The 23,571-nt window shown below is 39.7% G+C and overlaps 1 protein-coding gene across 1 annotated transcript in view; it reads right to left on the reverse strand.

The window, feature by feature from the left end:
* The window catches only part of adnp2a (ADNP homeobox 2a), a 40,844-nt gene extending 17,671 nt beyond the window's left edge, over positions 1–23,173 (reverse strand). The window contains exons 1-8 of the mRNA XM_071520109.1: positions 23,066–23,173; positions 18,127–18,219; positions 15,070–15,324; positions 13,806–13,965; positions 13,635–13,653; positions 3,215–3,225; positions 1,880–2,031; positions 535–810 (exon numbers count right to left, since the gene is read on the reverse strand). Of these exons, the coding sequence (XP_071376210.1) occupies positions 535–810; positions 1,880–2,031; positions 3,215–3,225; positions 13,635–13,653; positions 13,806–13,965; positions 15,070–15,324; positions 18,127–18,219; positions 23,066–23,173 (1,074 nt within the window). The remainder of the gene's footprint in view (positions 1–534; positions 811–1,879; positions 2,032–3,214; positions 3,226–13,634; positions 13,654–13,805; positions 13,966–15,069; positions 15,325–18,126; positions 18,220–23,065) is intronic.
* Between the last annotated feature and the right edge of the window lie 398 nt (positions 23,174–23,571).

Genomic DNA, 23,571 nt, shown 5'->3' on the forward strand with positions numbered 1-23,571 from the left:
ACACCCTACTGTGACGGTCAATAACCTTCCATCAATATGAATGCTGACTCAGTCGTCTGCTGCCATAATCTGTTCATACCAATGCCTGAGTTGTGGTTTCCTTTCTGCACATCACTGTTGTACAGAAGTAACTTGCTGTTTGTGGCCGGCCTATTAGCCAGCACAGTTCTTGCTATTTGACCTCTAATCAACCATGATTTTGTTCATGGTGTTATTTCAGTAAACTATACTTATATACTGTCCTGCCTGAAAAGCACAAAAGGGTGATCTTTTGTAAGATATAGAAGTCAACATGACTAACACAGATGATTATACCAAACTCAAAGTAGGTTTTGTCCATTTGGCTCATTCAGCTGACCTGAATCCATGTCTGAAAATATCTTTTCTTTATAACAAATGACAGCCAAGTGACTCAGATTCTGTAGGGAGTCTGTAGGGAGTGGGGTGCTGTGCCCAATAAAACAAATAATCTAGTCAGAGGTGTGTGGGTGTGTGTGTGTGTTTGTGAGAGAGAGTGTGTATGTGTGTGCTCACCTGTTTGCTCTGCACTCCAGACGGCAGCAGCAGGCTGATCGGCGTGGCCCGGGAAGGTGAGGCGATGGGCCGTGTTGCCACAGCAGCTGCGTTCTGATTGGCCAAGAGGATCTGCCTTCCTCCAGTAGCAGAACAGACCAGGGCTGTAGTCTGAGGCGGGCGTGCTAACAGGACCGCCCCCTGAGAGGGCGGAGGCTTTCTACTGACCTTGGCTTTAGAAACCAGAGACACCACCTGCTGTAGGGTGCGAGGGGCCAGCTGGGGCAGCTGAGCACTCTGGAAAGAGATGTTTTAACCATTAATACTAGAGCTAGAAAAAAGAGATGTTTTAACCATTAATACTAGAGCTAGAAAAAAGAGATGTTTTAATCATTAATACTAGAGCTAGAAAAAAGAGATGTTTTAATCATTAATACTAGAGCTAGAAAAAAGAGATGTGTTAATCATTAATACTAGAGCTAGAAAAAGAGATGTTTTAATCATTAATACTAGAGCTAGAAAAAAGAGATGTTTTAATCATTAATACTAGAGCTAGAAAAAAGAGATGTTTTAATCATTAATACTAGAGCTAGAAAACATCCCATGACTCAATAATCACTTTTTACTTTGTTAAGCATAGGGGAGTCCAATGAGATGGCAAGAGAAGGAAAAAAAAAAAAAAAAAATCACAAAAATAATGGAAATCTGCAGTCAAAACAGACCAACATCATCAGAAAATGATATAGATTTTCATATCCTACAATTAAAATAGAATATTTATATTGCGTAATTCACTTTACACATACAAATCTTCCAGCTTTGTAACATCACCCTTCACCAAGAAGTGCCATGCTGTTCCCATGGCAACCTCATGAGCTGGGACACTTAGCAATGTCCCAAATGGGGGTAATGATGATATTAATAATAACAATAATAACAATAATAATCATAATCATCATCAATATCATCATCATTGGTTCAAGACACACTCAGCCTCAGCCCATGTCTCTAGCTGCCAGAATTATGATACAGATATGGAGATTTGAATAACAGCAAGTTATTATGAAATCTTCTAAGCTCAGTTGGAATCAGATATTATTATTATATACAATATATGTTGTGCCATTGCTGTTAATTACATTATTCATTATTCGTTTTAGCATCTCTCTTGCTGTTAGTAAGTGATTAAAAGGCTTGTATCACAATAGAGTTGGTGCAAGAAAATAAAATGAAAGCAATACAATGAAAAACAATAAAATACACACAATGAGGTTACACTATATTATTTCATAATGTATTTATAAATACAAGTTTAGAAATATCTTGATATGTATTCAAACCTATTTTTTTTTAGGAGACTATTTACCGTGGTGTTGTTTTTGGTGTTGCTGTTACAGTGCTCCACCAGTAGAGGGTTGATGTGAGAGTTGAGTTCACGATGCTTGTCTGAACTCAGCAGGTGGTACAGCAGGTGCTCTGATGTCTCCGCTGGCATCCCGCACACACAACAGTAGAACCCTGATTGGGGTCAGAGCCCCAGGAGCAAAACACAAGAAGGGGTCAGACCTCTACGAGCAAAGACACAATGATGAGTCAGACATCTAGGAGCATATTTTAATATAATGTCTACCATAATGGGAATACATCTACAGCCCTGTCCATTGATTGCTATCTTTGGGACCCCGGGTGAGTCAGGTCGATTAAATTCTGTGCAAAAAGAAATTATTAAATTCACATCTTTACTAGCCAGACGTCGCCTTCTCCTACAGTGGAAATCTCCTAACCCTCCCTCTGTTTCACAGTGGCTCAAAGACACTGTGTTTTTTCTCAAACTTGAGAAAATTAAATATACAATGAGAGGATATACTGATAAGTTTTTTCACAAATGGCAACCTTTTTTTATCATACTTTACAGACTTGCAGGTCCTGCCGGACTAAGGGCTGGTTTGTTAAATTCTGTTATGTGTATGTGTACTCTTCACTCTTACTGAGCCAGGGGGTGTGTGAATGTTGGTGTGTTTGGGTTCTTGGGGTTTTGTACTTTTGTTGTTTGTTGTTCTTCTGTTCTTCTTTCTTTTATGTGTATAATCTGAGTGTTCCTTACTGTCATTTTTCTTTTCTATGGTAAAAAAATTCTAAAATGTACACCCACATGCTCATTGTTATGTCATTTAATAGTGTTTTCAATAAAAATATTTTGCAAAAAAAAAACAAAAAACACCTAGAAGCAAAAAACAAAGAGGAGCAATGAACAAAGAGAGGTCAGACCTCTAGGATCAGAAAACAAGGACCAAACCTCAGACAGGTGAGAAACTATCAACTCCAGTTATTGGTCCCCACAAGGCAAACAACCCAAATACAAACAAAAATTCAAATTACAATAGCATTTTCTTAAAAAGACATTTGAATTTTAATGTTGCATACATGAATTGTTACCATGTAATCCACCAAGGTGGATTTATATTCCGTTACATCCCTGGTCAGGTTGTACAATGGACATCATGCTGGTACCTCTTCTCTACAACTATGAAGCACTGGCTAGAAGACAAACCCGGTAATCACACTGTGAACAACTTTGACGTGAACGTGAATGGGTTGCTCCATCGTGATGATCGTGGGCAGTGCGAGAGGCTCTGATTGCATCTATGTAGTAGTCTGCAGCTGCAAAGTTTTGAACAAGCAAATCATGTATTTTTGCTGCTTTGGTATTGGCTTTCACAACGTTAAATTGCTTTGATAGCTACCCAGCAACCGCTATTTAGTTCACATTAATTGAAAATGAACAGAAAAAAGAAAATCAATAAAACTGTTTTCCAAGCATAATTTTTGAGGCATTTATTACGTTTATTACATTTATATTTAGCTGAACTTCAGTTTGAAGCTGTGCTGCTACATTTTACGTTGTGGCGTTTGTAGCTTTGTGTCGCCAGCTTCCATTGAAAACGAATGACTTCCTGTTGCTTTGTAGCGTGTAGTCGGTTCCTTGTCATGGTTTGAATGAAAAATGGTCAGTGGAAAAAAGGAGGAGAAGTAGAGGGAGTGACCCACACACCTGTCTAACAATGGCCTGCAGCCCATTGTACTGGAGTTAGCTGGGGGTATGTTGCACGGTGAAAATTGCACAAAATGTATTTACAATCTTTTTTAGAATTCAGCGAATGCAGGCAAATGCAGGCCTTTAAAGAGAAATCCAGTGACTGAGTGTTGACTCTCAGTCGGAGGAATAAGAGGAGAGGAGAGAGACGAGTGCCTGCGTAAAAGCATGTTCCCAAATGGATTTAATGGACAGAGCTCATTATATGTGTATAAATATTTGACATTTCGCAAATGTTATTAATACTGTTTATTTCCTTTTATTTTAAACTATATAACACTGTTAGGTAGGCTATTGGAACTGTACGTGCGTACGTGTTGTACGTGCTTACAGTCCTGAAGAACACTCATATTAACTCTAGTAGTTGGTGACCAACCAACATCTGTTACTGCCCCCACCGGGATGGGCTCAAACTCTGATGTACCTGCCAGCCGGCCCAGCTGAGAGTGTAGCTTGCTGACAAGTCACCGCTGGCCTGGCTTGTTTCTCAGTTTACCATCTGTTTGCTAGTCACTTAGTCACCTAGCAAACATTAGCAGTTGGCTAGCTGTCTCCCTGAAGCCCCTCTCCACCTGTGGAGAAGTGAGAGCAGCCTGCTCTCTCGTTAGGCTCAAGGTCGTCAACAGTCACGGGGCAAAGCTCCGATGCATCTATCGACCGGCCAGTTGAGAGCGGACATTGTTGAAAAGTCACCACCGGTCAGTCTTGTTTCTCGGTCAACTTCTCCAAACATGAACGGCAGCAATCTTCTTCTTCTTCTCATCAGTTTCCGGTAGCCAGCATTCTTCTCAAAATATGCAGATTAGATGCAAATCACACCCCTCCTCCTCTCCACTGAAAACCCCTCCCATTGACGCCAAAAGAGTGACAAGGAAATTGTCATTGAAAAAACAAACAAACTTGTGAGTGCAGGGTCAAAAAATGAACAAGTGTGTTACATTCTGTTCATTTATGGCAAGTTTTTATTTTTTGATGCCAATGCTTTATTTTTCAATGCCAAGATTTTTTTTTCCAATCCCAATAAATATTATTTTCAATGAAAGTTTTTAACCCTCTATGGTATGATGTTGCCTCTAGGCAACAAACCCATTTTTGGCCTTTTACATTCACACAATACATCCCCAGTTATGATGCAATACTTTGAAAAAGAGCCAGGACCATAAGGAACCAATAGCAATGTTTGAATTTGTCACATGACTCTCTGGAGGCCATGCTAAAAACCTTTTTTGCAGACTGTCCCACAAGGATCAGCTCAACCATTTCTCTCCACAAAAATTGTCTGAAAACGTCTTTTCCTGGCCTTTTTCAGTCTGGAAAAAAATTGATTCACAATAATAGGTGAGTAAAGCTTAATTTCTAATAGTTTAATGTACTTTATTTGCTAATTAAGTAATGGAAACTTGTTAAAATGCAAATGTTGCCTTGAGGCAACACCGTACCATAATGGTAAGTAATGAAAAACGAGAGTTATTGTTTCAAACTTGAACAAAATGTATTTAAAAACACATGGAAAATACTCAATAGCCTCAACAGGTTAAAATGCATGCCACTTAAAATGTTAAAATGTTAAAAATAACTCTTTTCATAAGATTACATGTCTGAATGTTGCCTGCAGGCAACATTGTACCATTGTGGAACAACCTATTGGAATGAATGCGTCGAAGAGTCTAAGGCTCACTGTTTATGGAAATTCATGAAGCAGTTCTTCTCAGCAGTGAAGCATAGGTAAGTGACACACTTTGAACACTGCACTTTCACTATACCCTTACAGCCAGGGTATTTGCACCATGTCACCCCAAAAAGTACCCCCAAAAAATTATTTCTTGAAAATTTTTTTCCCAACTGACATCATAATGCGTATCATAGAGGGTTAATGCCAATGTTTTTTTTTTTCAGTTAAATTTTTGTTTTCAATGCAAATGTCCTGTTTTTCAATGCCAAATACTAATACTAAAACAATACTTCTGGCTCAATAGGTATTTAAGTAACATCTGTGATTGTTAGTCTTTCAAACTGGGAATCTTTGAATGGCTGTAATCAACTTTTCATCAATTTTGCACTTGCCAGGCTGTTGTTCATGAAATTAAATGAAATGGGTAGGGAAACAAGGAAGTGCAGAAATCTGATTGGCTGTTGACAGGCGACAACCACGAAAAATTATCTCCCATGGCCAAATTATCTCGGCCGACAAGCTTGTTGAATGTCCACAAATCTGCCAAGTTTCCCTGGACGCTCAGCTCTATAGGAAAAGAATGGACTTGACTAGTTGATTGTGTTGCTTGCAGTGTGATGTGGTGTCAACGCCTTCCATAATATTACCAGTGAGATAGAAATGATAACAGAGCATGATTGTGGACCTAACATGACTGCCACTGAAAACAGCAATGGCAATTATTAGGAGGGGTCAAAGAGCATCACCAAATAAATTATGGAATACATAGCCATTGTCATACATCTAATTACCTTGGTTGGTAGCAGCCACAGTAGCAGGATCAGGTGTTTTCGTGAGAGAAACACCATTAGCTGGTGGGTTAGCATCTAGGAGCAGAAAATAGAAGGGGTCACGCAGTGTCACAAGAACAAATGATTTCAGGTGTTATTTCAAAGCATGAGACCAGTAGAACCAACTGATCTGGGAGGTGACCACTGGAAATGCATGCAAGTAGTTGAGAAATCAAGTCAGCATGGCGGTAGAATTTTTAAAGCAGCTCAGCTAACTGAACAGTCATGAAACACTTTTGTTTTTGCTCCCATTTTTCATGAGTTGAAATAAAAGATCGAAGACTTTTTCTATGCACACAAAAGGCTTATTTCTCTCAAATTTTGTTCACAAATTTGTTTAAATCCGTGTTAGTGAGCACTTCTCCTTTGCCAAGATAATCCATCCACCTGACAGGTGTGGCATATCAAGATGCTGATTAAACAGCATGATTATTGCACAGGTGTGCCTTGGGCCGGTCACAATAAAAGGCCACTCTAAAATGTGCAGTTTTATCTTGAAAAAATACATTTATTAGGTACTGAACTATGAATCTCACATGACTAGGGCTAGAGATATGCATTTTTTGAAAACCAGTCAGTATCTGGTGTGACCACTATTTGCCTCATGCAGTGCGACACATCTCATTCGCATAGAGTTGATCAGGTTGTTGATTGTGGTCTGTGGAATGTTGGTCCACTCCTCTTCAATGGCTGTGCGAAGTTGCTGGATATTGGCAGGAATTGGAACACACTGTCGTACACGCAGATCCAGAGCATCCCAAACATGCTCAATGGGTGACATGTCTGGTGAGTATGCAGGCCATGCAAGAAGTAGGATGTTTTCAGCTTCCAGGAATTGTGTACAGATCCTTGCAACATGGGGCCATGCATTATCATGCTGCAACATGAGCTCTGGTGGACATTCCTGCAGTCAAAACTTGCGACATCTGTGGCATTGTGTTGTGTGATAAAAACTGCACATTTTAGAGTGGCCTTTTATTGTGACCAGCCCAAGGCACACCTGTGCAATAATCATGCTGTTTAATCAACATCTTGATATGCCACACCTGTCAGGTGGATGGATTATCTTGGCAAAGGAGAAGTGCTCACTAACACGGATTTAAACAAATTTGTGAACAAAATTTGAGAGAAATAAGCCTTTTGTGTGCATAGAAAGAAGTTTTAGATCTTTTATTTCAACTCATGAAAAATGGGAGCAAAAACAAAAGTGTTGCGTTTATATTTTTGTTCAGTATAGTTCAACTATTTGACCCTCACCTAGCCAATATTTAGATTTAGATTTAGAATTTGAACCTGTCAGGCTCAGTAAATATTCATTCTGACCGTGATTATAATCCAATGTAGAGGACACCTTCAGTATTAAATTCAGTATCATGACAGTCCCTCCAGGAATTAGTGATTTTGTGATCGTAATAATTAATGCAAATTCAACCAACCCCTTTAATATTTGCCAGAATTTTGCAAAATAACAGCACTGTTATAATTGTGGCCAATTATCACACTTTTTGCATAAAATGTTCCAATCTACTCAACAAACTCTGTACAGAGGGAAGGGATGGAGAATGATTTGGACCACAGTGAGTTGGATATTTAATCACCCTACATGGGGCATGATGATAATAATAATAATAATAGTAAATATTATGACTTGTACTTTTATTCACCCTAAAGGTGGAGGAATTAATTTAACCTGTATTATTATAGTCAGGGGAGGGGCATTTATCCAGAGTGTTTGGTTTTCATATAGTTAGTCAGAAGAACACAAAGTGTACCTCAAAAATAAATGGGCAGTTTCTAAATGAGGCTATACAGTTTTATAATCATGAAACATTCAAATGGACTGGCTTTGTTTGGTCTTTACAGTGCTGATGTTAAGTTAAAGGTTTATTTTAATAAGACTGGAATCCAAGCATAGTATATTCCTTTGATAATATATATTTTCATAACTTTGAGCCCATGCATTTTCTGCTCGTAACATAAAAAGAATGGGCCTCATTCACAAAACGTGCGTACAATCAGATTTGATCTTAAAGTGTACTTAGAAACATTTCCATGAACATTTTGGTTTTTATATTTTTTTCTTACCTTAATTTCAAAGACCTTTCAGCTTGTCTTCGAGTGAAGACAAGCTTACAAGGTTTCCCCTTTAGAAAGTTCTTTATGCAATGTCACTTTAAGTAATTACAAACCTCATATCAACTCATAATAAAATGTGTTTCAATCCATTTGTACATATTACAACATATTAACAAAGCTGGGTCTATATGAACAAATTCATAGGGAATTATATTCAATTGGAAACACGTCATTAATTATGATGTAAAGACCCACAAGCTCGCAGCCAACCCCGTCAATGGCACATTTGCTGTTACTGGAGCGGCCTTGAGGACCATAATATGTAAAATTTCCATATTCTACAGTAGTGCGGACTCAAATAAAAGGAGATTTCCATGGTATTGCTGGCCTGCCAAACGTCGCAGGAACAATACACACATGTGCACATCAAAGCACAATCTCCAAAAGCATTTCCCTATTTAAATCGCAAAAAATAACACTCCATAACATACAGTAAACATTCAATTCATCTGTGACGCCAACCTCCTAAACGTGGCTTTGTGCCGGCTAAGAGGGAGCCACCAGTCGGTGGTGCAGAGCAGCAGTGTGGGTGTGCGTCTTGACCAGGGTGCTGCTGGAGGACTCCCCTCACACTCTGCTGGGGGAGCCCTCTTTGACTTGGCCACCCAAGGTTCCTTCCATTTTTTTCCTAATAAGGTTTTCCTGGGAGTTCTTCCTTCTATGCTTCCAGGGTCTAAGGGTGGTGTTGCCAAGTAAGTTAGGCTATGTAGAATAGGTAGGCTTGCTATGTCTTGCTAAAATTTGCTATTGTGTGTCTTGTACTTTGTTCTGCCTTGTGTTTGTGTTACATCATTCTGTTCTACGACTGATGGTTGATCAGTTGGATGTACGTTAGGGCTGTCAAAATTGGCCAAAAATGACGTTCGATTATTCCTTCTAAAAAAACACATAGGTTCGAACCATTCGAATATCTATTTTTGCGCATTATGTCCATAAGAGGGCAAACCAATACAACAAGAGACATAACTACTTGTATAGGTATATTTATTTTCAACATAAACATAAACTTCATTTAAAGACTGTAGACCTCTCTCTCTCTCTCTCTCTCCCCTCTCTCTCTCTCTCTCTGCGCCGTGGTTGGTGCTAGAGTGAGAACTGAGAACACGCTGTCTCTCGGAGCGAGATCAAATGAATGATTCGTAATTGATATGTTATTCGATAGCCTCATTTTTATACAGGTTAGGTAATATTCATACTGGTTTAAATAAACAATTTGATAGTATTTTTCCATCTTTGCTGAGCAAGAGTTTTGTGCGAAAGGAATTAAAGGTAAAGGTCCCGACTCCTGTCCCAAATATAGGCCGGTTGTATTCAGTGATTGAAGCAAATAAAAGCCCGGGCTATTAATTGAAGTTTTACGGTATATAGAACGGACATTCAACATTCAACATTCAAACATTCATCAAACAATTATCTTTTCCTTGACGTGGCTAACTGTAGCTTACATAGCTGGCATACAACTTTATCTCGAGGTTACACAATTTTGCCGTCTATACTGACCAAAATCCGAAGCATTTCCAAACGGGGCTTTTTAGATCGCTCGGAGTGCAAACCACTCTCTCTGCGGCCGAGTTAGGTTGTGAACTCTCTGCCATCATTACCACACGGCTGTTGTTGAATTATTTGCTCGTTTCAGCTTGACCTACATTTCATCTTCGATCGGTGAAAGTGACGTTGTGTGACTTGTGCAGACAGCCGTGGTAGTGCTGCTTTTTTTTTTCACAATCGGATATTAATTTTCACAATCGAATGTCTGGGGTTTTTTTTACAATTCGATTATATAATTTAATTTAGAATATTCGTTGACAGCCCTACAGTACGTAGGTAGGCTCATTCTCTGTAAAGTCCTTTGAGACATGCTTGTGATAAAAGGCTATATAAATAAATGGATTTGGAAGTACTGTGATAACTTGGCAGGTATTGTGATTATTTGAGAGTTGACATTATTACCCCCAAACAGGGCTTTTCACAGAAACACTGCACATATCATTATACTCTTAACTTGAATCTTAAATTGATCAAATTAAAGATCTTATAACATACCTCTGTACTATATTTGAATGGAATTCTTTTACACAATTATTATAATTTGATGGAACACTTGAGTACTAACAGCTGCATACCTAAAATAAACACAAAAAAGGTTACAGCGAAGCCATCGGTCGTGCAGTATCCTGTTTTATGGATTTGGGGTTTGGCTGCTCTCTGCTGTCTTCTTGACCCTGAATCCCCGAATCTCTTGCTGTCTTTCCTATGATATTGATAGAATGGACAACATTACCTTTAAAAAATACACTTCACTCGTTTCATATTTTACTAGCATTTCCCTATTGGTGATCGTAAGGCCATCGTACCTGAGTATCACCATTTTCAGCCATTTCCCTCAAAACTGGCTCAACTTCCTCCTGCTAGAGGAAACATGAGATGACAAGTCAGCGCTCAAAATATCATCCATTAATATTTATTATACAATGGCCTGGATGAATACTTGATTCTGACTGTCTGGAGTGGTGTGGATAATGGATAATGTGAAAATGGTAATGACAAGTCTGTCTGTCTACAAGTTAAACTGGTTGAAAAGAAGACAGAATGTAGACTACTTCTTTTCCATGCTCTGATGAAGGGCCATTAAACGAAAGCTTAGCTGAATAAATAGTACTTTTGCATCTACTACTACTACTACTACTCTTTCTAGTTTCTTCTTTCCCAACATTTTCACAACACCACTTGGCAACTCCGCGGCTCAGATTAAACTGTCTGCACTTGTCATTTGACTGTGTGTTGGTTTAATGTGGCCCGGCTTCCCAGTTCGGTGGAGTTAAGCACTGTGATTGGCCTGAAGGTCTAAATACCACCAAGCCGGCAAACTTTAGTGTCACCAAGCCTCATCTGTTCACTGCTGTCCTTGTAGAAACACTGCTGAAAGCTCACTGTACTTTTCCACATCAGGGATGAACTTTATATCTTCCAAATCTTCTTCACTTTCTCCCTTTCTTCACAAACTCCCTCATATCAAAGCTGTCAAATTTATTTGTTTTCCCAGCAAGAGTCATGACTTGTGATCAGGCAATAATTAGGAAAGCGTAGGGGACCTAGATATCTCTCCCTCCCCCTCTCTCTCTCTCTTTCTTTCTCTCTCCCTCCCTCTCTCTCTCTCTCTCTCTCTCTCTATCTCTTTAAATAATGACATATGGGCCTAAATAAATTAAGTAGCCTATAAATAACCAAACCTAAACATGTATCCTTGTTTACTTTTGTGGTAATTCAATAACAGACGCAATTTTCAAAAGACGTGATAATTCAAAACCAGATAGATCATCTTCCTACAATGTATTGCATTTAAAACTTGCATCAGTGCAGATGGATTCATCAACAACAACAGTGAAGACCCTGGTAAGTTGATTATTTAATATATTTGTGCTTCTGTGGTCATATAATGGAGAGATGACCATCTATAGTGTTTTCTATGGTGTTTTGCTGTGAAATGCGCACCGCGGCACATAGAGAAAATACACTGTGGACAGTGTGAATGACCTGACCCATCAACATGGGCGGCGAAAGAAAGCGGCCTCCGCTTCAGGGCCGTTCCGCAGCTGTTATGCGTCCTGTGTGAACGCGCCGTAACTCCCTGAGGTACACTTTCACCCATGTGACCCATAAAGTGGTGAACAGAGCGACCGACAGTGTGACCGACAGTGTGACCGACAGTGTGACCGACAGTCTGACCGACAGTCTGACCGACAGTGTGACCGACAGTCTGACCGACAGTGTGACCGACAGTGTGACCGACAGTGTGACCGACAGTGTGACCCACCGCGATCCATAGAGCCCCTGCTGCCACGGGGCTAAAAATTAACTAAACCAGTTGTTTGCACAACTACCAGTACTGCTCTGTATTTATTTTTTCAGAGATTGAAGAAAACAAGACTAGGTCACAACCTAGTATATGGCTGGACCGTGTATGAGTGTGCCACGTGCCACGGCCGACCAATGGTGTAAATAACTCTGCTGTAGACTGCTAATACAGAATAATAGTCCATACATCCATACTGATCGTTCCAGCGCGTCCCGTCTCTCTCTCCACCGCTGTCGTCTCCACCGCGCCCACGGCCCGCATCGATCCTGTCGATCCAAGCGCCAGGCGCTCTGTTACCCGTCGGTGCCGAAAACGCTGTTCGCCGGACACCGGGGGCGCATCGTCGTCGGGACCCCGGCCGAAATCTCGGCCGGATCATCGGGAACAAATCGGTGCCCAGCTAGCAGCACTGGTCGGAACCGTGGCCCCGGGAAACTTCGGGAAGGTCGGCAATAAGCCCTCGGCGTGATGAAACCTCCATGCTTGTTTGTGTGTCTCTCTCCCCCGACAGAACGGAGCATTTCAGGTGGACTGAGCTCGCGCATATGCATCGACATAAACGGTGATATGATATAATTGTATAGATTCTACTTTAGCTTCAGCTTACATGCATGATATTGGTCAGCCTGCTTACTGTGCGGGAGAAACGGGCTCCTGATCTCAGCGGAGAAACTAGACGGCGGAGAAAACGAAACTTAAATTTCTGGCTCTGTGATGCTATGATGTGCCACGTGCCACGGCCGACCAATGGTGTAACTTGATCACTCAGTCACTCAGTCACTCAGTCAGTCAGTCACTCAGTCAGTCAGTCAGTCAGTCAGTCAGTGACAGACATTCGCGTTTGTAGGGCTGGCCCCGCTGTTGCGGTCCAGCCAAAAATGTAACCACAATGCGCATTGTAACATTATTATACAGCCCAAGGTCTGAGCTTAACATCTGATGGAGATGCTGCTTGAATTAAACCAGTGTTCTACTCCACCTGCTTTTTAGATTCTAACTTTGAGTCAAAACATTTGTTTTTCATTTCATCCAAGGTGTGTGTCTGTGATGTTGCAGCATTGACAACATCAATCATTTCTTGCCATGTTTTTTGTTTCTTGGTTGCCGTCACTCCACTTCTTACACTTTTGCATCCAATTTACGAACAAGCAGCAATTCATCATCAGATACATGGCATCACCTGGCATACGCAAAAATCGAGAGTCTGCACGTTTCATAAATCCTGTATTTGTGTTTTTGTAAGCATGTTTCTTAAGAACAAATGTAAGAAAAAATTAAGAAAAGTTTTGTGAATGAGGCCCAATGAGCCATAAAATATTTCCAGGAGTTTCTGTAATGCACAGTGTGCTTATTATCACAGGAAGTGATTATATGTTTCACCATGGGAGGTAGTTATAAAAATCCCGTTTTTGGTATCTCTTTAGTGCCACTTTATTACCATATTTCCTTGACTTTTTTTTTTCCTTTTCCTTGACAATTTTTTACCAATTTTCTGCAAAATAAACCCCTAAAAGTCTGTAAATCGCGTCATACCTTGACAAGCTGTGAAGCTCTGGCAAAATCACGCATAATCAACAAAACCTCCACAAATCCTGGGGGACTGTTTATGAGACACAGAACAACCAAAGTCAGTGTCAGTCTCATTGTAATTACCTGGGTTATGGATACTGTTTGATGTTATGGTGTTGTCAGGCATCTGGTGGCTGGATGCTGAGCGTCGCCCGTAGTAACGCTGCAGCAGAGCCTCACAGTGGCTGACCAGAACATGTTTCCTTATCACATAGAGCAGGCTGTCATGGAAACCACAGCGAGCACATGAGAACTTGTCTCCACCGACTCCTGGCTTGGACACACGAACTCCCACCTGAGAGAAGAAACAAATCCCCGTTAGAATACAAGCATACACTGAGGTTCAATCCATGGGACCTACAGGAGAGAATATGAATACGCAGGCAATATGAATCATTTTGTCATTGTCTCTTTGAATATGAGGCATATAAGACAGCTGAATGAGAAGTGAATACAAGTGAAGTGAATACAAGTGAAGTGAATACAAGTGACTTTTCTTTCAATGTGCTTTTTAAGTAATCAGACATTTTAGAGACACAATGGCAATGGAACAGGCAAAGGGCATACACTTGTGACTATGTGATTATCATGCCATCTGTTTGGTGACAAGCTTAAAAGCAAAACAAATGCATCACTGATGTTAATTCAATTAATTTTATCAACACAACAGATGTCATTTTATCAACTAAATATGTAAGCAACAAACTAATTAACAGACTGCCTAGCTCGCCAGCTCACTGACTACATGACTAACTACCCAACTATCTAAATAACCAACCTATATGCAAAAAGGAAAATAACTAACTGACCAAATACACAGCCATATGGCTATCTAGGAGCCTGGTTAACTACCGTATTTCCTCTAACAGTGGCCGGTAGTCAATTAAAAGCCGGGTCTCCGATAATGGCCGGGGCCGTGGTCAACACAAACAAATAAAGGCCGGCCCCAAATACAGGCCGGGGAAAAAAAACAAAGGAAACAAGTGTGAATTTGCAATAGCTGCGACCACGTACACACACTGTGCGGCTATAGGCCACCAAAGGCTGGGGAAATTTTTGTGGACCAACCAACCAACCAACCAACCAACCGACAGAGCGAGCTATAGAGCTGCTGGTCGCAGCTAAAAACAACAGTGTATAGCAGTAAACTCCTGGCAGAAGTCTCTGGAGCATTCTGTCGTCGATTACCGTAATTATCATAATGCATTGCAGTAACAAAAAAAACGGCTACCTACTAAAGTATGAGCAAATATACTTATCAAACAGAGGGGATTAGAAATAAAGGCCTGTCTCTAATATAAGCCTGCTTCCAATAAAGGCCTGGTACCCTCTGCAGTTGAGGTAAATAAAGGCCCGGGCCAATATTAGAGGAAATACGGTATGTAACTAATCAACCAACCTGGGAGGAGGACACTGGAGTTTTGCTGTGGCTGTTGTTGTTGTTAGTGCCCCCCTGTGTCTGGGAGTGGAACAGCTTGGTGTGTCTATGTAGGAGGGCAGGTCTGGAGACGTAGGAGCAGCGGGAGCAGGGAGACAGGGAGGCCAGGTCCTGCTCCTCCTCATGGCAGCGCTGGACATGGCTCCTGAATGTGAACCAGGAGCGAGTGGAGAACCAGCAGAGGGAGCAGCAGAGGCTCTGGCTACGGTAGCACCACTACCGCAAGAGAGGGGGATAACAAGATGGTAAAGTTACATTACTATCAGTACAAGCATATCAGCAGTGTGAGGAGGTCGTGGTAAACCGTCAGGTCCCACAAGGTCTTCCCTCTTGGCCTTACAATCCTCAGGTTCAAGAAAATATGGATTTTCATAAAGATTCTCTCCCTTTTGGAGCACCTGCTGTACAATGTCCTGCATGTCCTGTCTGTTCCCCTGAATGTCCTGGTGTGGTATATTAAGCTCTTTCAAAGATAGAGAAGCAGGCAGAGAAACCTTATAGAGCTGCAACGATTAATCGATTAATCGATTAATCGATTAGTTGTCAACTATTATCAGCAACTATTTTGATAATCGATTAATCGGTTTGAGTAATTTTTTAAGAAAAATAAGTCAAAATTCTCTGATTCCAGCTTCTTAAATGTGAATATTTTCTGGTTTCTTTCCTCCTCTATGACAGTAAACTGAATATCTTTGGGTTGTGGACAAAACAAGACATTTGAGGATGTCATCTTGGGCTTTGGGAAACACTGATCCACATTTTTCACCATTTTCTGACATTTTATAGACCAAACAACTAATCGATGAATCAAGAAAATAATCGACAGATTAATCGACAATGAAAATAATCGTTAGTTGCAGCCCTAAAACCTTACATAGCCCATCTTTGGGAAAACGACGAGCAATGGATCAGCCCAACGTATTTGTTTCTTATTGAAAGTGGAGCACTAAATACTATGCATGTATTGTATATTTTCAGTTACATTTGTTATTTAGTTTGATTTATTATTTGAATTTTGTAAATAAGAACCAGAATCACAAATAATTGTGATTAATAATGATTCAGTAAAACATAATCGGAATTCTCGTTTTTACTATAATCGTGCAGCCCTATAGGCCAAGGTATATTGAAATTAACTCATAGTTACAGCTGTATGCAAATGTTTGGGCCCTGTTACAAAAAATTATTAAGTGAATAGAGGCTGACCCCACCTCTCGCAGATCATTAATGTGTAAGGTACGCAGTATTCCAGGTACACTGCTCTGCTGGCCCCTGCAGTGATCCGTGGGTTCTGTTGTGCAGATCTGGCCAGTTTTCGTCAAAGTCTATCAGAGATTTTTCTTGGTCTTCCACATCTTGCCTTGACCTCCACTATTCTATTTTCTACAGCCTTCTCCTCTCAATTATTTTCATTTTGAAGTCCTGCGACAAATGCTTAGAGGAGCCCATGGTTGTTGAAACCAGACAGAACACCAATCGCAGTCTGACAGATGATGAAACCCTGGAATTGTCTTCACCTGACTAATTGAAGCCACGATGAGTCAATCAACTTTTCTGGGCATTAGTAGGGCTGGGCGATATGGACCAAAAATCATATCTCGGTATTTTTAGGCTGAATGGCGATACACGATATATATCTCGGTATTTTCTACGAAGTAGGCTAAATGTTCAGTTGTAAGTCATAGCCACATGTGAGATGTCACAAGCACTTTCATTAAAACAAGACTGTGATCAAAATAAAATGCAAAGACAGGGTTTCCTTCCCTGTTTTAGAACAGTCTGGTAAGTTCAGAAAATTACATCACTTTATTGTAATGCAGCCTTTAAAACCAGGAAAAGACAACACTTATGCCATATCACGATATTACGATATCCAAAATCTAAGACGATATCTAGTCTCATATCACGATATCGATATAATATCGATATATCGCCCAGCCCTAGGCATTAGTAATCATATTTTAGCAGAATTCAAGCCAGTAATATTATTCTAGACATGCCAACTTTGTACCATGAAGAGGTCGGGTCAGCTTTTGTTCTGTCACATGTCAAAGTGTATGTACCAAGTACTGAAAGTGAAGTGCATTGTCTGCCTGACATTTTGAAGTTGTTCCATACTGTCTTCCAGTTCCATTTGGGTGGTAACGTCAGCATAGGTTACATTTCTAACAGAGAGCCAATAGGCCAATAGATGTGGTTGTGGGCGGAGTGTGCTAGCATAACAAGCTCTCTAGGCTGGTGAATTGTAAACATAGTAAATCCATTTCCGTGTTTCAGTTTCCACAATAAAAAATAATTTATTGTTTCCTCTACCTAATTTAGGTACAGTGCAATCATTTGGTTACAAAACACTTTTTATTACGCTGCAAGACCTGTTCCTCACACCTATTTCCTTTTTGGCAATCTAAACAACCAGACTACATTCACTTCAATAGTTTGTTAGAAGGCTGAGATGGAACTGCAGTAGCCAACTTCCATTGACATAAGGGGAGTAAATAATGACAGAAGGTTTTCATTTTGGGGTGGTGAATTGTTCCTTTATGGTACACAGTAGTGATGTGCAGGTCAAGTTTTTTTCAACCCGCAACCCCCCTATCCGACACATACACATATCCGCATATCCTCATAACTATTTATTCTATATTATTTCTATACATATTTTCATGTTGAATTGTTCGGATATATAAAACTCTACAAAAATTGCAACCCCTTGTAAAGGAAACTGTCAACCTATGTTGAAATATTTTTGATGTAAAAGGGGATGTGAGAAATAACCAAATAAAAAATAAGTTTAAAAAAAGAAATTTAGTCTATAATTACATTGTGTGTGTACTGTGTGTGTAGCCCATTTGCTGGCACCCGTCTGACCCGTTCTCAATATCATCTTCAGTCGACCCTAACCCGCCCCACCCGCGGATAAACATGCAGGACCCCGTGGGTTTCGGATTGACCCGCACATCACTAGTACACACAGAAATGAGAAGATCCTCCCAATCCCCAACCCTACAGTGTAGTTACCTTCTTCCTCCTCTTGGACTTGTCACAGTCTGTTAAGTCTTCCCAGTCTGTGCTGTCAAACCAGTGCTGACCAGCATCAAACCCCTTCAGCTCCTGACAGACAGAGAGATAGACAGAGAGAGAGAAGGAGGGAGGGACTGAGAATTAGATGGACTGATTGTTTTGGATGAAAAAAAGTCTGCTGGAGATTACTCAGTGTTGGGAAGGCTCTCTATCACCTGGTTTTAACTATTGTGACTGGCCTGTGAGCACTTTGGTAACACTTCACATTAAGTGTTCATTAACTAATGTTAATGCATTTACTAACATGAAGTCAAATGAATAACAACATTAACAAAGATAAATGTTAAATGCACAGGAATAACTGCATTAATTAATGTTGTTATACATGTTTGTTAATAATGTTAACTAATGTGCTTACTAACATGAATTAAGCATGAACAGTGACAAACAGATGAGTTCATATTAAATGCACAATAAACTGCATTAAGTAATGTTGTTATACATGTTGTTAATGCCAATGTATTGTCTAAATTGAAACCCTAATTCATGTATTTCTTAAACATTAGGGCTGAACAATTAATCGAAATTGTATCGAAATCGCAATATGGCCTACTGCAATTTTCAAATCGCAGGAGGTGCAATATTTGTTAAAAGCGAAATGTGTGTCAAAATACCATTTTAAATGAAATATTGTCGTGCTGCAGAGATGTCCTGGCCTACACATCATATTCTACAGACTTAAGAAAACATCTTTGTTTGGTACAGATCCCCGCAAAAATCACACCATAATCATTGTAATACGATTTTCGATGAAAATGAGAATAATGATGTAAAAATGATCATTCCCTCTAATATCGCAAATCATAACGCAATTGCAATATCAGTCAAAATAATCACAATTAGATATTTTTTCAAAATCATTCAGCCCTATTAAACATATCCTGACATTAACCAAAGTAAGTCACAACAAGCATTGCCTAATTCATTTTAATTTTACACTTTTCTGGAGGATGACATGGCAAGTAACTAGGTGGAAACCATAACTTAGCAAGCCAAGGTCAATAGGAGGAACCAAGAAATACCCAAGTTGTTTAAACAGTAATGTATACGCCTAGGTAGATTTTCTTTTACTCTTGTTTATCTGTTACAGAATGTTATAGTCTCTATCTGCAGAGATCTTCCAATTAAAACACCGTCACGATGACATCCACATAGACACACGCCGCAGCGACCGAGCCACAAATTTCTCCCGGTACCTTCTCCTCAGAACAACATCCGGTAAGATACTGTGTAGTTTATCCAGTGTTTCCCCTAGAATTCTTTCTTACAGTGGCGGCATAGTCCAGGGGAGAAACACTGTACGCAGCAGTTACTATAGGAAATGACCGAGTGATTATAGAAACACTATAGGCAGCATACTATAGAAATTACTGAATGACTACTGAAACACCATAGGCAGCAGTTACTATAGGAAATGACTGAGTGATTATAGAAACACTATAGGCAGCAGAAGCAGCTGTGCTCTGTCGGCGACCACACATTGCTATTTATCACTTCGATCATGAAGGTTCTCTCAGCAAAAATAGGCTACATTTTATTTTTTTTATTTTTTTTATTCTGGCACATTTTCAACAGTGGCACCTAGAAACACTGGTTCGAACAGTCCTAGCCTAGCAGTTTAGCCTACCAAATAAGATAATTTCGGCCACGGCATGTCATGATCTTACCGTAGCAGCCGGCCACAGTAGAATATACAGTATATGAGAAAACACTGGGTTTATGCTACGTGACAAACTCAACAAAGGTAAAACAACGAGCTGCAAAAGCCAAGGCGAGTGAAGCCGCAGGGGGAGAGGAGAGCTACAGATGCCGAATGTTGTAGGTGGAGCTGCTTGTTTGATGGACAGCCTGCAACCCGCTTAAGCACCTCCTACATATCTTAATGTTCTGAAAAACCATAGAGGTTCAGGGCTTTCAGAAGTTGAAATGACTGAATGATTATAGATATAGTGCACAATAGGCAGCAGTTACTATAAGAATTGACTGAATGATTATAGAAACACTATAGGCAGCAGTTACTATAGGAAATGACTGAGTGATTATAGAAACACTATAGGCAGCAGTTACTATAGAAATGACTGAATGACTACTGAAACACCATAGGCAGCAGTTAATATAGGAAATGACTGACTGATTATAGAAACACTATAGGCAGCAGTTAATATAGGAAATGACTGAGTGATTATAGAAACACTATAGGCAGCAGTTACTATAGGAAATGACTGAGTGATTATAGAAACACTACAGGCAGCAGTTACTATAGGAAATGACTGAGTGATTATAGAAACACTATAGGCAGCAGTTACTATAGAAATGACTGAATGAGTACTGAAACACCATAGGCAGCAGTTAATATAGGAAATGACTGACTGATTATCGAAACACTATAGGCAGCAGAAGCAGTTGTGCTTCTCCCGCTCTGTGCATGACCACACATTGCTATTTGTCACTTTGATCATGAAGGTTTTCTCAGCAAAAATAGGCTACATTTGATTTTTTTTTTTTCTTAATTCTGGCACATTTTCAACAGTAGAAACACTGGTTCGAACAGTCCTAGCCTAGCAGTTTAGCCTACCAAGTGAGACCATTTCGGCCAAAATAAAATTACTATTTAGAAAATATTTTTAGCATGGCATGTCATGATCTAACCATGGTGGCCCCCCACAGTAGTTTATTGTTTATTTGTTAGGATCCCCATTAGCTTTGCCCTAAAGCACAGCTAGTCTTCCTGGGGTCCACATTTAAAAACATACATTAAACATTACAGTCAACACAAATAGCAAACATTAAACACAAACATTAGACTTATATTTAAAAAAAAAACATTAATATGTATGAGTAAAACTTACACTGATGACTCTCAACTGTTACCAGCAAAAACTACAAATCCGCATATGAATAGCATCCTACAAATATGATGTTCCTAGGTGTTTCCTTATTTGCTTTTTAAACATTGATTTCTGTGTTAATTTAGTCAGTAACAGTGGTAAAGAATTCCATGTTTTCATTGCTCTATATACTACTGTGCGTTTGAGGAAATTAGTGTTTGCCTTGGGAAGTGAGAACCGGCCTTCTGTTGCCTGTCTGGTGGCATATGTATATGTGTTTTAATTGACTGTACTGATATGATGGAGTTTTTGATTGCAAAACTTTCCATGTTGAGAGTAGAAGTGCAGCGATCAGCCTGTCTTCAACTCTTAGCCAATTGAGACGGAAGTGCATTCTGTTGATGTTAGTGCCGTACGGACACTGGAGAGCAAGCCTTGTTCTGTGCTAGCTGGAGTTTGCTTAAATCTTTTTTTGTGGCATTCTCCCATATTATCTGGCAGTAATCAAGCTGCGAAAGAATAATAGTACTTAATACGAGTTTAGTTAAATCAGGTGTAAGATATTTTCTGCATCGCCTTACTACAGCTAACGCCTTGCCCATTCTATTGACAATAGTGTCGATATGTTTTGACCAGGACAATTTGGTGTCAAGGGTGATGCCCAATAGCTTGGTTTCCTTTACTTGCTGAATGGATGTTTTATTTATAAAGAGTTTAAGCTTTGGCTCTTGCCTTAGAGAATAATTTGAACTAGGGCTGGGCGATATGGACCAAAAATCATGTCTCGGTATTTTTAGGCTGAATGGGGATACGCGATATATATCTCGGTATTTTCTACGAAGTGGGCTAAATGTTCAGTTGTAAGTAGGGCTGGGCGATATGGACAAAATCAAATATCACAATATTTTTGACCAAATACCTCGATATCGATATTGCGGCAATATTGTAGGGTTGACTATTGGTGCTTTTACAAAATATTTACACAATGAGATTTTTGATAAATAATCATCAGTAATATGTGATATAATGACTAAGTGGGTAAAGGCAAATAATAGAACAGCTAGAACAGTCTGGTAAGTTCAGAAAATGACATCACTTTACTGTAATGCAGCCTTTAAAACCAGGAAAAGACACTTATGCCATATCACGATATTACGATATCCAAAATCTAATATCTACTCTCATATCACGATATCGATATAATATCGATATATTGCCCAGCCCTAATTTGAACCAAATACTATGCTTTTTGTTTTGGATATGTTAAGTATCAGTTTGTTTTCAAGGATCCACTTTCCGATAATATCTAGCTCCCTGTTCAAGATGGCAGTCAGATCAGCAGGTGTTGTTGCTGATGCATGTACTGTAGTGTCATCTGGTTACATCTGGTTAGTTAATTTAGCATCTTTTAGTACGAGAGGTAAATCGTTGGTAAAAATGGAATAGATAAGAATCAGATACACAGTATATAGGGTAATTGCTGGGTGACAAGCTCAACAAAGCCAAAAAAAACAAGCTGCAAAAGACAAAAAGAGTGGAGCCACAGGAGGAGAGCTACACCTACATATCATAATGTTCTGACCATGAAGGTTCAGGGCTTTTCACAAGTTTGTTTCAGGCAGTTCTCAGAAGCACTTCTGACGAAGCTTTACCCAGGCTTTACCCTGATTGGCTGATAGTGTTCAAACTGGAAATTTTCTCAAAGATCATTCTGGCTAAAATATGAAATGTTGGCTTTTTTTGTAATTGCTCAAAATCAATCTAAGGCCCAATTAAAGGGCCAGATTAAGCCCTTGGACTGTCAGTTCACTAACCCTACCGTACAACCTAATATTAGCCCTTAACATTGACAGCATTAATATTATTAAAATTAGTACCAGTAACTTCAATAAGTCCTGATAAGAGTCCATTCCTATATCAGCATTTCTTTCATGCTCTTCCTGGCAGTTCTGATTCTTACCATGAACTAACTACTATCCCTACAACTAACCCAAACACTGCTGTCATTAACTACTATAGTTAACTTTTATTAACTATAGTAATATTACCTTCAGTAGGTCCTGGCAGGAGTCGAGTCCTATGTCAGTCAAAATCTCTTTGACTCTCTTCCTGGAGGTTCTGATCCTCTCCAGCTTCTGGACTGGAACCTGGTACATATCTACAGGGTTACAAGTTAAAAATTAGAGGTCAAACTGGTCCCTTCTCTACAAGGTCAGAGGTCAAAGATCAAAATCTCTAAAGGGACATAGGTAAGAGATCAACCTGGCATATTTACAGGGATAAAGGTCAACAGGGTAAGATGTCATCACCTTGTACTGTCAAAGCAACATACAATCCATAATACCAGCAGGATCAAGTTATCTCCTAATATCATCATATTTGTCCTGTTAGCTTATAGCTCTCATAGAGGGTGTGCACTTTTGCATCATGTTACTCCAAGCATTGAATCCACACACACAGTCACTCACACACACACACGCACACAAATGCACTGTTCTTCCTGCAACACCAGCATCTCCTACCTCACCATACAACTTACAATTAACATATGCAA

This window comes from Centroberyx affinis, unplaced genomic scaffold, assembly GCF_046629955.1.
Source record: "Centroberyx affinis isolate AG114_WGS23_722 - 3 ecotype Tasmania unplaced genomic scaffold, CSIRO-AGI_Caff_v1 ptg000063l_1, whole genome shotgun sequence".
In the NCBI taxonomy this organism is placed as follows: Eukaryota; Metazoa; Chordata; class Actinopteri; order Beryciformes; family Berycidae; genus Centroberyx; species Centroberyx affinis.